General features: G+C 41.9%; 1 protein-coding gene across 3 annotated transcripts; it reads left to right on the forward strand.

The window, feature by feature from the left end:
* The first annotated feature begins 1,590 nt into the window (after positions 1-1,590).
* On the forward strand, positions 1,591-8,474 carry NYX (nyctalopin). Of its 3 annotated transcripts, XM_083498451.1 has the most exons (4): positions 1,591-1,696; positions 2,725-2,851; positions 3,314-3,377; positions 6,561-8,474. In XM_083498451.1, the coding sequence occupies exons 3-4, from the start codon at positions 3,356-3,358 to the stop codon at positions 7,961-7,963; spliced, it is 1,425 nt and encodes a 474-aa protein (XP_083354577.1). In that variant the 5' UTR covers positions 1,591-1,696; positions 2,725-2,851; positions 3,314-3,355; the 3' UTR covers positions 7,964-8,474. The 3 variants fall into 3 exon arrangements, with proteins under 3 accessions (XP_083354577.1, XP_083354576.1, XP_083354578.1); XM_083498450.1 differs by lacking the exon at positions 1,591-1,696 and having other exon boundaries at positions 2,205-2,851; XM_083498452.1 differs by lacking the exons at positions 1,591-1,696; positions 2,725-2,851 and having other exon boundaries at positions 3,080-3,377; positions 6,622-8,474.
* Positions 8,475-18,868: the final 10,394 nt, after the last annotated feature.

Below are 18,868 nucleotides of genomic sequence, written 5' to 3' on the forward strand. Positions count from 1 at the left end.
GGATGTTGTTCAAGTGGTGGGTCTTCCTTCCACCTGCAGAAAAATGGCTGCTTGATAAGATAATAGGTTTTGCCCCAAACCCTTTTCCTCCCAAACATCTGATCAGTGGTATGTGGATTTAACCCCTTGCAGAACGATCTTGCACGCCATTCAGAGTTTTGACACCAAAACACTTTCATAGTCGGAATTCACCCCAATATATTTCCAGAATTATATGTTTTATGTCCATATAGTAATTGAAGGGTGTGAAAAGGGAATGTGTGGTTTTAATTAGCCCAAGTGCCCTTTTCAATTCAGAGGTGCTTGAATGTTTATTATTAAATCATTAAAATACAATTTTTCTATCTTTAAAATAATGACTCCAACAAAGAGAGAGTAGTATATTGATAGAATAGGGTGGTGCTACTTAATAAATGTGGAACAGATCTCTGTTTAAACAAAGCACCTGAAACTTCAGCATTCACACAACTCAACCAGCATTAAACTACTTAAAGGTGGAATAAAATGCTGAAATAAAGTTGTGTCCACACCTGGTACAGGAAGGTACTTAACCCCTGAGATTTCTGCTGGAGTAAGTGACTGCAGATGGGGAAGGTAACTTCCAATACAGAAAGCACAATCTTCCAAAAGTCGTTTTGAAAACAGCAGCTCAGACAAATTGAGAATGGTTGGAGATTATAGGGTGTCAAGCTTTAAAAAGCTCTGTAATTGAAATGTGATTTTCACAATCTTAACTTGGAAGTTTAGTTTGATTTACTGTTCTTGGCAATATAAAATTTAGCAGAGCAGTTTGCAATGTAATTGCACGATACAACAATGGAAGAAGGAACAAAATTAAGACGTGATAAAAGCCTGGGAAGACAAGTCTGGGAAGCCATTAAAGTATTTGTCTCATACAAATGGTGCATTGAGTTGAAAATTATGTGAATTAAGCTGGGTTTTTATGGTAAGAACTCTTAACCCACCCCCTCAGTAACTAAAGTGTTTGGGGATAGGGCTGGCAGCTCTCTAATACACTGTCAACCTGGTGCCCTCCATATATTTTTTACTATATCCATCCCTTGACACCTTGCTGTCCCCTGTTCACCTGGAATAAGTACTACAAGGCTCCAGAACAGGAACATTCCTCTTAGGGGATGTGAATCCACTGCAACATTGTTACATATTGCACTTGTATTAATGTACTATGGAAGTGGGTGCAGGCTGTGCCTTGTGTTGCTGGTACATCAAGTGGGGGAAATAGTGTGGGTTTCTTTTTCTGGTTAAAAGAAATATATATTGGGTATAATAAAAAGATAATTCCCTAGATGCCTGAGATCTAGGTTTGGGGCAAGTACTCTGGTGAGAGAACCTCAGCAGAGATTTAAATATGGTCATACCTTGGCTCCCCAACACCTTGGGAGTCGAACGTTCCCGTTCCCAAACGATCAAAACCCATAAGTGACTCATTCTTTTGGAAGCCGGACGTCTTGACAGGTCTTCTGATTGGCTGCAGGAGCTTCCTGCAGCCAATCAGAAGCCGTGCTTTGGAAATCAAATGTTTCGGAAGTCAAACAGAATTCCAGAACGGATTCTGTTAGACTTTCAAGGTACGACCGTACAGCAAAGGAAAGTGGATAGAGCAGTAGACCTTTAAAATAACCCCTCGGTTGCTTCTAAAGTTCTCCACTTCTCTTAGCATAGAAAAAGACCATGTGTTTGGTAAGTTAAAGATGGTTTACTTACAGACTCTTCAAAGATCAGATTCGTGTGCTTTTCCATAGAGCAGTCAGAAAAGACAAGCGGTAAGACTGGAGATCCAAAGTCGTGAAAGTTCCTAAAGTATAGAAACACAAGGATGGCTTGCTTAAGTCACATGGTCTAAGCTAGAGGTAGAGTTCGCATGATGGAATGGAAGAACAAAGGCTTTATCACCTTCCTAATGTGAGGGGAAGTGACCTAGTTAAACCTGGCAGGACAGCTTACTCTATGGTCTTAACCCTTTCATGCATTAATTAGGCTTAAGCCTAATTCTCCCACAAATACTGGGTGCAGATGCACCGAAAAGCACAAACATGCAAGTTAATGTTTCAACAACAGAACTTTGCCTTTTGCTCCACCCTCCCCCAATCTGGAAGGCATGCTGAGGCAGGGAGAGCAAATAAACTGCAATTGCATGACTGCAGCTGATGGCCACAGTCTGCACTATGCAGCAGGTTGGTTGTGCAACTAGTGCATGCTAAGAGAACAGCATCTGGCACCAGAAATGTTTGTTACTTCAGCCCTGGTGGCTGGACAGCATTTTCCCCACTGCACCTGTGGGGGCATTGTTCAAAGATGGGGGGGGCACATTTCTGTCCCAGCCTCTGCTTTCTGAGGTGGCTGCCTCACTCAGCTCAATGGTAGATCCAGTTCTACTGCTATGTGTTGTGGTTCAGATTATGGCAGGCAGCTGAGTTTTGAGACTTTCCCTTGATAGGAGAAGTCAGGTGTGTGCCTTCCTCAGTCACTGTGTATGCTAAAATCATAAGCTTGCCCTCAAACATAATTATATGCCTCTCCTTATGTAACTAGCACTGGGCGAGGGTTGTTTTCCTTTGTAATGCTGGGGATGGCTGAGGGCCAGCTCCTGTCTGATTTTTGGGGGGTGTGAGGGGAATAAAAGCTGATGGATTTGTCAACAATCCAGGAGCTTTATGGAACAAGACAAATTCATCCGTCTCTGCTAATCCTCCCCTGATACAGAGGATTTTCCTGCCATTAAATGATAGCTTTTGAGAGCAGAGAAAATGCCAGCCTTTCAGAGATGCTGCAACAGAGCTAACCGCAAGCTTCAGAAGAAAAAAGGACAACACAGACATTCCCCTGTCAGGTAAGGGAGGCAGGTAACCAGTCCTTTAGGTGTTGGTGGAGGAAAGTATCTGTGGCTGGTTACATATAGCCATACATTTACATTATTTCCAGTCCACTTCATATTTCAGTGTGATGTATTGGGCATCACACTGTTTTGGGCATCACATCAGACTGTTGTGTGATGTATTGGGCATCACATCAGACTGGGCAAGTAGGATCGCAATCCAATGCACAATTTTTTGGGAGAAAGTCCCATTGAATTTAGAGGGAATCCAATTCACTCTGAAAATAAAGATGCGAAGGATTGGGTTGCTGGTTGGAAAGGTTTGTGGAAGAAACCAGCGGAAGGGAGATCAGTTGTGCTTTCAGACAGAGGATGAAAAAAACATATTATAAGCAGTACATTTTTAAAAAGAAAGGCAAAGGACAATTGCAAATCAGAACTGTATGGCATAGTTCCCTGTTTTTGGTCTGCTTTTAGATTTTGGAGGACCTGCGATGCCACAAGCAACTAGTCAGGGTAATGTTTGTCATCATTTTAAATGGTAAGTAGACTTTTCATTCCACAAAATTTTACAGCAATTTCTAAAGCTAGTAGTGTGTAGTTCTTTTATTTTGAAAGAGTTAATTTATGTTAAGCACCCACTGTAGGGAATTTATCAGTTTTTGGAGTCAGATTTTTCAGCATAAAGGTACAGGACTGGATCATTTGCCAATTATTACAACATCTGTCATTTTTCTGCTATGCTGCCCTTTTACTTCAGTCATATCTGGACACCAGCAATTCCCCTTTTGTTTAATCTATTACATTGATTAGTTTTTGTGGTTCTTTGAAGAAAAATATGGACCATGAACTCTGAGGAAATTGTATCCCTCTGTGGACTCTACTTAATTATGTATTAACTGTCTTTCTGTGTAAAGACAGTATGGCGGCTGTCTTTTAAGCTTATTCCTTTCTTTGGATACCTAAAATGGATACTTGCTACAAATGTCAAATTGACATTTGGGATTTGAAGAACTTTTCAGCATTTTGTGTGGCTTAATTTGTGACTTTGATTAGGGACAATTTTATGAAAAATAAAAACACTGCCCATTCCCTGCTATACTGAGGCAAATTAGAATAAAGTGGGGATCCAGTTTACAGTGGGGGGGTGGGGATTATTTACCTCAGTTTAGTGCTCTTTTGACTTAGTTTATCCTTCCTTCTCTTGCATGGAATAGCTAAGCCCTTCAGGTAATGCATACTTAATTCTGGGTGACACAGTTTTGCGTTAATAATGCCTAAATAAACAGTAGACTAGAGCTGTGCAGATAGATGATTTGATGGTGGACTATTGCATTGTGGTCATTAAAGCTGACTTACACACAATACACAGACTAGCGTTGATGCCTTTTAGTGAAGGGGAAATGATCAGAAAGTGTTATGCAGCAGGCTTTATTTTACTGCAGCTGTAGGCCTTCATGTTACCACCCTTTATGTTCCTAAGTACCAAAGATACATCTGTGTAGGAGAAAGCAGTGTTTCTTACCATTTATTAACATAAATGATGGTGTGTGTTTTTTAAAAAAATCCCTTTAAAATGTCCTCCCCTCCACCCCAAGTACTTGACTGATTATTCCTATTCAAATTTTTAAGGCAGGACTTATAGCAGGGATAGGGAGCCTAGAGCTCTCTAAATGTTGTTGGACTACAACTCCCATCATTTGCTGATCATTGGCCACGCTGGTGATGACTGATGGGAGGTGGAGTCCCAACAACATCTGGAGCAAGGATGGGGACCCTTTTTAAGGGGCCATGGTGGGGGGGGGCAGAGGCAAAAGTGTGCAGAGCAATGCGTTCCAACATAGCACGAGTGGGTCTATGTTTCTCCTTCCCTGTGTGCCCCCAAAAATCTGCTTTGGAGGGTTGGCAGTCTCTCGCAAGCAGATATTGGTGGGGGCACAGTGGGGAGAAGGGAAATCAGAAGTCTTGTTGCACAAGCTGATTTCCATTATGCAAGCAGATCAATATCATTAGGTGTTGTCCGCTCACTATTCAGTAAGCGTGTGTAGCATCCAAGCTTCACAGAGAGGACTTTTAGAAAGGCTACAAGCACACATTTATTAATTACATGTTGCTTTATAAATGTATTTTGTTCTGGGGGATAGTCCATTAGCAAGTTTCAAGCAGCACCTAGAATCCTAGACACGAAATGATTCTCAAACGACAAATCAGGACAGTCAGTTTGGACACATTTCCACCTCTCCAGATAGTCATTAAAAAGTGGTCCTGAGTGCAAGTATCTGCCTGAGTGAATGTGACATACCACTGACACCTTGTCCAAGTCCTTGATGGTTTCTGGAATTAATATTATTAATAATAGTGGAGTGGTATTCTAACTCATTCCCTCGGTGCAAAGATTACCGCTAGCGCAACGGGACTTTCTTCCTCTTCTCCCTTGCACCCTCCCCAAATCTGGAGTATTGAGGGGAACCTTTGGACAGATTTAGCAGGGACTTGTCCCACTGAAGGCAGAAGACCAAACTTTGAACTCGTTTTAATTAGTTTGCTCTTAAAAGCTGAGTACATTTTTGGCCCAATACCACATGTTTGTGTTTGGTTGCGAAGACCTGCTAGCTTTTACTGCTTATACTCCATTAACTTGTGTTTAAAAAATTGTTTGCCCAATGCTTGAAAATGTGGGGCCCTGTGAGCAGATAAGCTGACACAAGGACCCTGTAATATTGCAGTGACATTGATGCCTTTAAACTCTCATCACCTGCCATGATGACAATCTTATCGGTTGGCTAGCCTGCCCACAGTGTGCACTTGAGAAGCCTCCCCATTCACAACCAATAATTTTAGTTTCTCCTCGCAATCGAGAGAGTCCTAGGCTTAGTTCCAGCTGCATCCCTTAAATACAGTTCACAGGAACAGAGAAAACTTACTGATGGGAAGAGGATGGGAAAATGCCTTCATTATGTAAATTGGGGGCAAGTCTCTCCCTTGAAAGGATCCCAAAGAAGAACCTATTGGATGTGATAGTGAAGCTTTCTCATGCCACAAAATTTGTAGAGCTTATTGAGATTCTGCGAAAGTAAATCAGCTTCTTGAAACTTAATAGGACCCTTCCACAGCTGGTGTTTGTCTCAGCAACTAGTCACTCAATCCCAGTACATTTCTGGGCTCAATTCAAAGTGTTGGTGCTGACCTTTAAAGCCCTAAACGACCTTGGCCCAGTATACCTGAAGGAGCGTCTCCACCCCCATCGTCCAGCCCGGACACTGAGGTCCAGCGCTGAGGGCCTTCTGATGGTTCCCTCACTGTGAGAAGTGAGGTTACAAGGAACCAGGCAAAGGGCCTTTTCAGTAGTGGCGCCTGCCCTGTGGAACGTCCTCCCTGCAGATGTCAAGGAAATAAACAGCTACCTGACATTTAGAAGACATCTGAAGGCAGCCCTGTTTAGGGAAGTTTTTAATGACTGATGTTTTAATGTATTTCTAATCTTTTGTTGGAAGCTGCCCAGAGTGGCTGGGGAAACCCAGCTGGATGGGTGGGGTATAAAGAATTATTTATTTATTTATTTATTTATTTATTTATTTATTTATTATTATTATTATTATTATTATTATTAAGCAAGATCCATTCATTATATAAATATTGTGTTGTGATACTGTGAGTGTTCACTAATATCTGATTTCTCTCTTTCTCTCCCCCCGCTTCCCTTGCTGGTACACTTCCTTGCCAGTCCTTCTCTGCATCCCCCCTGTTCACTGTGTGTGGGCCTGTGTCCGCTCCTGCCCCACCAGCTGTGTGTGCACTCAAGAGAGGAGTTGTGCCATTCTTTGTGACCGTGCTGGTTTCACACAGATCCCTAAAGAGTTTCCCTGTGAGGCCTACTCTATTAACCTGGATAAAAATAGCATCAAATTCCTCGCTGAGAGGGCATTTGGTACCCTCCCATCCCTCAGATCTCTCTCATTAAGCCACAACAACATATCCTTCATCACTCCTGGTGCTTTCAAAGGGCTAGCCAGCTTGACGGAACTAAAAATGGCCCACAATGAATACATTCAGTATTTGCACACAAGGACTTTCATTTCACTCAAGAGGCTCGTCAGACTGGACTTAGCGGACTGCAACCTTTTCAACATCCCAGACAGGATTTTTATAGAGCTTCCAGCTCTTCAGGAACTCTTTTGCTTTCAGAACAACTTCAAAAGGATTCCAGGAGCGATACGAGGGATGGAGAATTTGACCCATGTTTATCTGGAGAAAAACAAGATCGAAGCTGTGGCTTATAATTCTCTCTTGGGTCTGACCCAGCTGAAATATCTCAATCTGCAAGATAACAGAATAAACGTGATTCATGACAGAGCTTTTCAGTACTGTCAGAAATTGGAGTATCTTTATTTAAATGACAATGTCCTCAGTGACCTCCCTGATAACTGTTTTGACGGCCTAAGACGTCTCAACATGCTTAATCTTGGCGGCAATTTACTTCGAAATGTCTCTAATACATGGTTCCAGGACCAGTTAGAGCTGGAAGTTTTGTATTTGGACAGGAACAGGATTAGCCACATTGAGGAAGGGGCTTTTGAAAACCTCATAAGCTTGGTGTCTTTGCACTTGAACAGTAACAACCTAACCACCTTGCCTTTCTCAGTCTTCCAACCTGTCTACTTCCTAGGAAGACTCTATCTTTTCCGGAACCCCTGGGAATGCGACTGCAGGATTGAGTGGCTGAAGGAATGGATGGAGAACTACAGACTTGTTAGGGATATTCCTTGTGCCTCCCCATCCTCTGTGGCCGGTCTTGACTTAACTGATGTTTCTTTCGAGAGAACGCCTGAAGGTTTTTGTCTTGACCCAGAGGAGCTAAATGCCACAACTTACAATCCTTTCGCAACCGCAGAACCACAATCTACCACAGAGAACAAGTTCAACAGCCTTATCTCTAAATTCCTGCTCCAGAAGGGCCTTTCGGAAGAAGTAGGAAACACCACAGAAGCTTTTGTCAACACAACCTTGTTAGATGGATTGACTAATGAGGCATCTTTAGGACTAGGGGAATGCAATATCAGATTCGTATGTTATCTAAATCTTTGGATATTGTTTAGAACTACTAGAAGTTCTATACCCTCTGTATAGTGTTTTGTACAGGATAGAATGTTAAGTACCACCTTCAGACATAGATCAGGTACAAAAGGTCTCTGTGGTTTAGTGCATATTTAGACCTAGTGATCTACTTTGGGCCCATCTTTCAAAATAGGTTTAGGTTCACAGAGGCAGAACTCATTTATAAAGCGCTTTATAATTTTATAATCTGTCACACTGAGTGAGTGTGATTCCTGTCATTAGTCTCCCATAAGAGTGACTCTAAAGTAAAGCTGCAGTAAAATTAATCCAAATTCACAATGAATTGAAAGAAGGTTGGCAGGAACATGATTGCTGTTCATATTTTATAATCAGACATAGCTTAATAAGGAAGACAGAAAACAATATGTATGGTGATATGTACTGAAAAAAATAGATAATGGACTTGCAGCTTTACTAAGGGATTTGGCAAGACATTCTGGTGGTTCTTACATATAGGATGCTATTGTCATGGAACAAAAAAGGGTGATGGTGTTCTGCAGCTATTAAAAGGATCAGAAAAACATAGGGATCAGTTTCTCTGTATGAATCTCTTACACCTGAGGGGAACCTATTTAACAAGACTAAAGCATAATAATCCAGATATTAGGGATGGGGTTTTTCCCTTTTTCTGCCATGTTTTTTATAAACACACTTCACAAATATATATCCATGTTTAAACAAGACTTTTCACTTCCTCTGCTAGACCTGATTCCTCTGCTTACTATAGGGAGAGCATTTCACCATTGCTACCACACACTGTACTTGCCATACCTGTGAGCCTGGCAGTGTTGAGAGAGAGGCCTAACAACTGCCACCGTCCCATTCCATTATCTTCAGGGGACAGCAATGGAAGCTCCTCTTAACACCCATGATAGCTACATGGAATTACTACTATTAAGTAGTGGGTTGACAAAGCAGATGACACAGAGATTCCTCCAAGCAGTTCTTTATAAGTAAGCTGGAACTGAACTGAACTGAACACAGCTCAGCCGGCCTGCTTTTATAGCCAGCCAGCTGTCACACTGTAACAACAACCCAGGGTTTCCCGCCTAAATTAACTGACGTGGACCTGAGTGAAAACAATATACACAATACCCCTGGTGGCCAGGGTGAGCACTTCAATACATAACAACTACTATATCAGATGCTAGGAATTAAAAAAACACACACGGGAGGAGCACCACACTCATGTCCTAACTATAAGCTGGCTAGCTTCTGTGGGAAAGAAGAATGCTGGATTAGATGGAGACAATTGACTTTTACCAAGATGGAGCCACAAATGCAGTTTAAGGCAAGCTGCTCCTTTGCTCCCACAGCTGCTGTCACACCCATTTTTACAGAAGACCTGCTTCTGTAAAGGCCACAAATGTTGACACTGCCACAATCATTTCTGCTTCCAAAGCTGACCTCTCTCATTTCTCAACATTAGCTGGAGTGCCATGGTCCGAATTGTTCTCCCCTCATGATAGCCACACTTTGCAGAAACAAGGGAAATAAAATTCTGGCAGCTTTATAAAGAAAGGCTGCTAACATTCTTCTTCAAACAACGCATAATGAACATACAGAACTCACAGCCGTGAGGTGTGCTGACCACCATTAGTTTCGATGGGTTAAAAAAAAAAATCTGAATTGACATATTGACAGCTTTTACCTGTGATAGCTAAACATAATCTCTATGTTCAGTTGCAAGATACTTCGAAAACACATGGGTATATTAGAGATAAAAAAATAAGAGAAGGCCACCACCATCTTCATGCCCAGTTTTTGAGCTTCCAGAGACATTTGGCTGACTGCTTTTGGAAGAAAAATGTCTGAATACATGGCCTTCCCACCAGGGGTGTTGTTATGTTCTGATGCAACAACCATGACATGAATTAAAATATTTAATTTGTCATAGTGATCTCTCCCAAAATTACATTTTCACTTCAATTAATTTCTTCAATAGTCATCTCCCACCCTGATTTTCCCACTAAGTAGTGTTACTTGTCATGATCTTTGTTTTCAAAATTGCTTTTGTCTCATTACATCCAGTCATTTCAGCTCTCCTTCAGACTTTGTCCACTGGGCTGTGGGTGAACTCAAGGGAGGGGGAGGGGAGGGGGTAAGCCCCTGACTCTTCACAGGTGCTGAGCAAGCCAGCAGTCCTCTCCACCAAATAGAAGGGACTTGGACAAAGCAGGGTATGTAGCATATATAATGTAAATAAAATTAAAATGGGCAGGGACAGCTGCTATGCTATGGGCAGTGGCTACTCAGGTCAGTAAGCCATTTGCCCCTGCCTCCATCATCCCTACCTCTCCTCTGTGAAGAACAGCTCAGGACCACAATACCTCAAGGACCACCTCTTTCCATAGGAACCTACCAGGACCCTGAGATCATCTTCTGAGGCCTTTCTTCGTGTGCCTCTTCCTCGAGAGGTCTGGAGGGTGGCAACACGAGAACAGGCTTTCTCTGCATTGGCTCCCGTCTCTGGAATGCTCTCCCCAGGGAAGTTCGCCTGGCGCTTTCATTATACACCTTTAGGCACAAGGCAAAAATGTTCCTTTTAAACCAGGCCTTTGGTTGATTTGATTGACATCCTATGCCCTTTTAAAATGTGGGGGGTTTCTGGGGGGGGGTGTTATTGGGTTGTTGTTTTATTTTGATTATACATTTTGTGGTTTTATATTTTGATTTTATTCTGTGACCTCCAAGTACAGTGCAGTATATATCAATTCAAATAACATCACCACAAGCAGCTATGTGGTACTCCTGAACTCCCTATGACAGAATTGTAGAATCACAGAATTGTCGAGTTGGAAGGGACCACGAGGGTCATCTAGTCCAACCCCCTGCAGTGCAGGAATCCTTTGCTCAATGTGGGGCTCGAACCCACAACCCTGAGATTAAGAGTCTCATGCTCTACTGACTGAGCAAATCCTGCAAGTGCCATTTATGCAGCCACCACCTGGAGTCTCTTAACCCTTCAATTACATCTCAAATAGCACATAACAGGGCATTTAATTATTATTCTGTTTTTTAAATTTGCTTTTAAATGGTTTGTTGTGCTATAGGCACTGAATATATATAGAAGTCTTTGCAGTGCTATAAGCTATACTGCAAGGAGAAAGACTACAGATACATATAAAAAATTATGAATGCCCCCCTCCTTAGAAAATGTCTGTACTCATACGTGCCTTTATAGGCATGGATATTAATTAGCATTCATGAAGAAACCAAATCAGTGTGTAAGGTTTCCACTTGGAAAATATTATTATTCAGGGTTTCTTAAAAGCAGATTTTCCAACTGCACAATTCCCCATCACTTAAAAAACCAAACAAACATAAATGAGTTCAAAGCATGCTTTTTCTGCTTGTTTACAAGGACTTGCATGGTTTGCAACTCCATGCCTACACGTTGGGCAAAATAAATTCCTGCATTGCAGGGGGTTGGACTAGATGACCCTTATGGTCCCTTCCAATTCTATAATTCTATGACTCTACACTCTGTAGCAATGACTGTTTCTCCATAGGAGTCAGCAGTTCTTATCTACTATGCAGTCTCTAACACAGGGCAATCCAATGGCCCTTGCACTAATATAAAGCCCAACTCAATATCACTTACACTGGTGCAAGAGCCATTGTATCTTCCTGAAAGTTACCTGTATCTATTCTTTTTGCCCCATCAAACATGCGCTACCAAAGCTGGTATCTCTCAAACACGAGGGGGAGGAGGAAGAGGATCCTGGCAAGGGCTGGGACTGGGACACACTGGAGCAAGCAGGGGATAGGGAAGGAAGTACTCACGCGATGGCGAGGGGATGAGGGCCAATGCACAGGAACCAGGGCAGCAGGACCCAGAGCCAGAGCCAGAGGGGGGCTTGTCCCCACAAACATGTCAGGCCCTGAAGTGTAGAGAGCAGTGGGAGAGGCGTTGTAGGAGGCTGAGGCAAGCAAGGGCCTACAGCCCAGCTCCCTAGCTGGCCAGGTGGGACTCACTAGCTCTGGGAATGTGTGTGATTCCTCAGCTGGAGTGGGCTTGGCACAGGTGAGGGTCATCTGCCTCATCAAGCCCAGATGCTGCAATCAGCAGGCAAAGTACCAAAGGGAAGCAGAGAGGAAGTGCTGTGTCTGCTCAACTGCCCATGTTGGCGGACCTTGGCTTGAATGTTCCTGGACCTCAACTGTACTTTGCTTCAGGTTTGACTCTGGACTGTATCCTGATATCAGACATTTTTACTTGGACTGTGTTTCCTAACCTTTGGACTTGGTGTGGCTTGATCCCTGGACTTTGAACGTGACTTGCTTGCCAGGTAGGTCAGGACACTCCCTGTTTCTCACGTTTGTGTGAGGTGGGGGAAGGAGAGAAGGAAATTGACAAGTGGAGCTTTCATTCAAGAAAACAAAACAGCCAACAAACCAAACAATGTTCATTGATGAAATATTTGGCGTTGTGTTGAGAGTGTGTCTTTCATGGCTTTGAGAGAAAAGATCAATTTTTTTGCAGGGCTGCCAAATTACAAGTGCACTGCTATGATCCTCGCCAGCGTACGCACTCCACCCAATGAATCACTGTGCTCAACAGCTGTGGAGCGGAAATGATCCTGAGGGAAGGGAAACACCTCAGGTCTTGATTTGGGGGGGTGAGGCAGGGAAAGAAGATGCAACGTCTCTTTCCCTTCCCCTCTTCTTGACTTAAGGGTTCAAAATCCCTAATTAAGCATTAGCCCTGTCCTCAAACTTGTTTAGGACAGTACCCTGCCCTTTCTCCCAGAGGAGTCCAGGGTGGTAAACAAGTGATAAAGCAATAAAACATCTTAAAAATATTGCATATGCAGACAAGGCAATATCTCTGCTTAAAAGGGCTCAGTAAACACATACACCTAATGTCCCTGCCCCGATTTTCCCAACTGCACTTTTTTGTCTACCTGGGCACCACTATAGCCATCCACTTTTCAACTGATGCTGAGCTGGACAAGCGTATTGGCAAGGCAGATATGGCAATGGCTCGCCTCTCCAAAAGGGTGTGGGAGAATGTGATGCTAATGACCAATGTCAAGATGAAGGTCTAGCAGGCTTGCATGTTGAGCGCATTGTTTTATGGAAGTGAGTTGTGGGCAGAAAGTTTTTGGGTGTCACATGGCAGGACAGAGTCTCATACAAATATATGCTCTCTCAAGCCCATATTCCTAGCATGTTCACACTCCTCTCTCAGCAACATCTATGTTGGCTTGCTCATGTACACAGAATGAAGATGGCAGAACCTCCAAGGATGTGCTGTATGGGGAGCTGGCTTCAGGCACTAGGCCTGTTGACAGACCAACTGTTATCAAACCTGATATGAAGGTTGGCAACATTAACCCTACTGTGTGGGAATCCCTTGCAGACGATTGTAGTGCCTGGGGACAGACAAGTGAGGTGCATCCACAGCAGTGGTAGGAGGAGTGCAGAGAGCAGAAACGCCATGATGCACCCGTAGCAGCAAAATAGGGTGGAACTTAATTTTTGCAGCTTTCATCAGTGAGAGGGTCTTAAAAATATTTTTGGGGGTGTGAGAAATTCAGATCTGCTATTTACCAAAGAATTTTAATTTTGCCTCTTGAAAATGTCATGTAATGCTAAATAATAATAATAATAATAATAATAATAATAAAATAAAAAAAATAAATAAACTGCAAGTACTTGACAATCATTTTTAATTATTTCCAGTGAATTTTTACACACATTTTACTTACCAAGCAAAACTAAATTATATTATATTAATTTAACCAAAATATCTTTTGAATTCCCAAGTGATGTTACAACTTTTTAGCACCCCTCATTCTTGGAATTTGAAAGCTGAAAAATTCAACACTCCCTTAGGCTACTGTGAACTAGATAATTATGTAACCTGTCTTTAGCTTTGGATATTTTTTTTTTTTAAGTGTTGTCTACTGTAAGATTAATCTTTTTTAATATAATGGGAACTCTTAAAAGAGCACTTTCCCCAATCTGGCGATACAATAAGAAAATTTTTTACCCACAAGTGCATGGAGCTTGTAATATGTGGCTTATGGTTTTCAAAGCACACATATTCCAACATAAATGATAAAAGAAGTGAAAGAATAAAATGTCTGACTAAAATTTCCCTACACAAAGATCCTGTTTTAAAATATAATTCATGTTCTTACATCTGCAATGGGTATTATAGGGAAGAATAGGCAAACAGATGGTTTATAAACAGGATTAAATAAATAAATAAAAAATCATTGACTAGGCATGTCAAACACACAATCCAGCCACAAAAGCCAGTTCCCACTCTTGATTTAAAAACAGCAGGCGGTGTTATTAATGACTGATGCTTCAACTAATAATGACCCTTTCCTGACAAATTTTAGATGGTTTACAGAGTTACACATTGTTTCTGCTGAGCCTTTCAGAGTAGCAGCCATAGTAAGAAATAATGAACAACTTGTTATTGCATGGACTGGTGGAAATGTATTGTCCAGCCTTTCCAAGCCCAGCTGCTGTTGAAAGCGGTAGAATCCTCACTCTTTCTCCAGTCTATAGTTTTGACTGCCTTACAAAATAGGATTTTATGCTGCTAAATTCCTAACTGCGTGGCCCTATTATTGTTCAGCTATGCAAAGAAAAAAGCAATCACAGCAGCAGTAGCAGCAAGCATTTTTGGGTGGAGTGTTAAATACACCCAAACCCAGGCATTCTAGCCAATGCAGTGTTATAGGACAATTTTCCTACTGCAAAAAAGGGGCCAGATGGCATGATAACTACTTGATTGATCTCTTCTGTGCACTACATTCAATGACTTTGGATTTTCAGGCTATTTATAAATGCAATAATCTTCTTAAATGCTAAATTCAACTGTGTATTATAAAAGGTCTCGTCCCTGTCCCCTCCTGTATCAGCCAAATGCTGTAGATTAAGTTGAGGATTTCTCCAGGGAAAACATTGTTCATCATGCGGCTTGAAGTTTGCAGATATTTGATAAAACTGCTAGTAGGATCCGGAATATTGGTTGGCTTTCATTTCTGTACAGCTGGTTCTTTTTGTAATGTATATTTAGGAACTGCTTTTATTGCTGCTGTCCTTAACATGAAAACTTTATTATGGCAATTGTAGTAAAAAAGAGTTAAGTGCATTTTAAGCAAAAGCCAGCAGACAGGGTTTCTCAAAACTAATAAAAACGCAGAAATATTTGTGACTTAAGAGGTAGCAGCAAACGTTTAAGGACCCATCAACTATCTTAGAAACTCAATTACAAAAAAACTTTTCATTTCAGGGAAATTTGTGCTGTTCAGGGCCATGACCCTGAACAGACAGGTTGACAATATTGATTTGGACTCCTGTGGTTATTTCAGCCGCAGGTTGGGGACCCCTGATCTAGCCTAACCCCCAACAATGCAGGAATCTTTTGCAAAATGTGGTACTCAAACCTATGATCCTGAGACATGGGTGTAGCCAGGACTTTTGTTAGGGGGGGGCAGGGATGATGTGATTGGTCAGTTAGTTATTTCTATTGTTTTACTTGAGAAGAGAAGACTCCCTGGAAAAGACCCTGATGTTGGGAAAGATGGAGGGCACAAGGAGAAGGGGACGGCAGAGGACGAGATGGTTGGACAGTGTTCTCGAAGCTACCAGCATGAGTTTGACTAAACTGCGGGAGGCAGTGGAAGACAGGAGTGCCTGGCGTGCTCTGGTCCATGGGGTCACGAAGAGTTGGACATGACTAAACGACTAAACAACAACTTTGTTTTACTTGATCTGTGTGTGTGTGTGTGGGGCAGCTACGCCCATGCCCATGCTCTGAGATTAAGAGTCTTATGCGCTGCCAACTGAGCTCTCTTAGTTTTGCTTGTTCACTGGAATACACATACGGAGTCTATACAGCTGAAGGTATTATTTTGCATAGCAAGTACCCAACTGGCAACAAATCCCATTCGCACAGAATGATAAGGAGTTGGAAATGTGCTCAAATGTCACCTAGGTGAACTCCCTGCTTACTGCAGGTTAGCCAGAGTCAGTGGGAGATAAGAGAGGCTTTGTAAGAATTTGCTGAGTTTCCTGGCACAGGAAAGACTGAGGCTTTGGACTTCGTAGGTAATGATTGAACTGCATTGTAACGATATGTGAATTTGTTCTCAAGCATCAGCCATGGGGTTAGGGCAAATGAGCTCTCCTGGCATTTTGGAGCTGGAGTGAACATGGAAAGCCCTTAGCAGAACATACTAAGCTGAAAGGTTTTTTATGAATTGAATTTGATAATATTTGATCATGAGCTATCCTCAGTATATTTTCTTCTTCACAAGTTTGAACAATTTGTGCAAAAAAGTAGTTAGCCCTGAATATAGTGCTCATCAATTTAATTGGGTGACCCTGAACTCTAAATTTCTATCTACACTCCTCTCAGTTCCATTCATTGTTGTCAAAAAATCCCAATGCAACTCCATAGCTTTTTTCTGAACTAAAAAAAAATAATCCTGAAAAACTTTCCTCATACGGTGGGTGCTCCAAACATAATAATTTGGGTAGCACTTTGGGGTACCTTTTCCAAAGGTATGATCTCCTTTTTGAAATGGAGCACCCATTCACAGTATTCCAAATACAGCCACACCATTAGAATAACAAAGCATTATGATGCTAGCAATTTCATCTCCAACACCTTTCCTAATAATTTAAGTCTTTCCTACCACTTCGCTCCCACTATTTAAAAATCTGAACAGCAGCTAAGGAGGAAAGGGCCAATTTGGACCACCACTGCACCACTAAGGGTGGGTTAACTTTCCCACTGCATACTGTTCTCCTACTGAAATTTGCCACTGCGGATGCTAATTGTATCACAGTAAAAATTAGCTGGATGACACTTGTTGGTTCTACATTGCAGGGCAAATAGCTGCTGGAGAAACTATTTAAATCAGAAGAAGGCACTGGGGGAGAAGGTTCTCTCCCACCCTGATACCAGAGTCCTGATCCAAACTTCCTCCTTGTGACTGCTATTCAATTTTAAACAACAACAACAAACCTGGAAGATTTAATTACAGATCCCCATGGGAATATGTCATGGCTACATGCACTCCATGAAAACAATGATCTTTCCATTTCATTTTCTGCTAATCCTTTCATAAACATAGTACTAGTCACATAAAACATTCTGGCATATTTTTCAGTGAAAAAAACATGAAGGCATTTCCACAGGACGAGAATAAGGGGTTGACATTGCTGAATAAACATGACACTCAGGTAAACATTCAAAGATAACTGGCCTAATTCACTTGAGTATCTGGCATATCCCCACCCCCCTTGGATTCCCCCAAAGTAACATCTATGTGTTGATTTACCCCCATTTCAGAATACCAATTAAAATGAAAGCTAGTAGATATCAGAATATTACAAAACAATGCAGTAACTCACCATGCTAATTTCTTCATAGAAGTGCTAATTCTCTGGACAGATGCTCTCTTTTTTCCTCGAGACCCATTTCAATTTCATTTAAATATTAATAATGGTAAGGTTTCTTATTCCAACAGAAAACAAAGCCTCTGTTTATAATGCCTTTTGGATAGATACATACAGAGAGGCTCCTTCATTGTTCCCTAATATTATTTTTAAGAAGGGGTAGTATGGGGGCACCATACTTTAGTGGTTCCATTCTGACCTCCAGGGCTGTTTCCAGAGTAGTCATGGGAGGCTACTGTTCAGTACCATGGAAGTTGTCCTGTGGTGTCTTTTGTTTCTCAAAAACATGGCAGCATAGGCACATCCAGTAAATCAGGGTGGGCAGGTTTCAGGCTTGCATTTTCTACCTTTAAAAAACAAACAAAAAACCCAGAACTCTGAAATTTACCAAATAGAGCCAGGTGCAAATGAGTGGCTGGGGTGGAGAACAGCATATTCTTCAAACTGAGGAGCAGGATGCTTCCAAGCACCTGCTCAAGTTCACAGAAAAAGGCACTCCTGGTTTTCACTCTTGAGACATCGTCTGCACAATATATTTAAAGTGGCATCATACCTCTTTAAGCAGTCACGACTTCCACGTGAAGAATCCTGGGAACTGTAGTTTGTTAAGGTGATGAGTTATTAGAAGACCCTTATTACCCCCACATAGCTACAATGCTCACAGTGGTATAGCAGCCAATCCTTCTTCCTAGTAACTCTGTTTTGGATGCAGAGTTCTGCATTTCGATGCCTCTGAAGGCGCTGTTGCTCAGTATGGTGTTGTGTCGCCCAGTTTGGTGTGATGGTTCCAAGCTGTACCAATTCTGACACCTCTGAAAATACTGTTGCTTAATTTGGTGTGTTGGTTCCCAAGAGCGAAGAGCAGGTTTTGGTCTGCTTGGATACCATTGGACAATGTTTTGAATCCAAGCAGCAGACTGAACCATTCCAAACTCTGCCTATCTGGAGATGTCACAAGAGATTGTTGCTCAATTTGGTGCAACAAACTGGGTCAATGGGGATGTCTCTGATGATTCTGCTATTCCAATTTGACATGGCGGTTCTTAAGATGGAGGTGCAGATTTTGGTCTTTGTTTGGAAAAGGTTGGCTGCTATTTTGAATCAAGATGGGGGACTCCACCATACTCCACCATTTTGGATGGGGTGGGAGGTGGTGGTGGCATTGTTAATGGGTGTTGGCAGTGCAGGAGCCACCCACCAAGGGTGCAATCCTGGTGATCACAGCATTAAAATGAACTAGGGTTTTGCTGTTGTCATGGAAGATGAACTTGCATCACAAGTGTACACAGATACTGCTAATAAATGTGCTACTAGCACAAATGTTTTTGATAGTGGCACTGGCTACTAAATCCCCATAATTTGCTGCTGAATATTTAGCAAAAGAATAAAAAGTTTAACACGTAAGAGCAGAAAAAATCCAGAGAGAATAAGTCACTAATGCAGATGTTAGAATGCTGGGAGATTAAAAGCTTATTGAATCAGCTC

This window comes from Podarcis liolepis (genome assembly GCF_965112155.1).
Source record: "Podarcis liolepis genome assembly, chromosome: 4".
Lineage (NCBI taxonomy): Eukaryota > Metazoa > Chordata > Lepidosauria > Squamata > Lacertidae > Podarcis > Podarcis liolepis.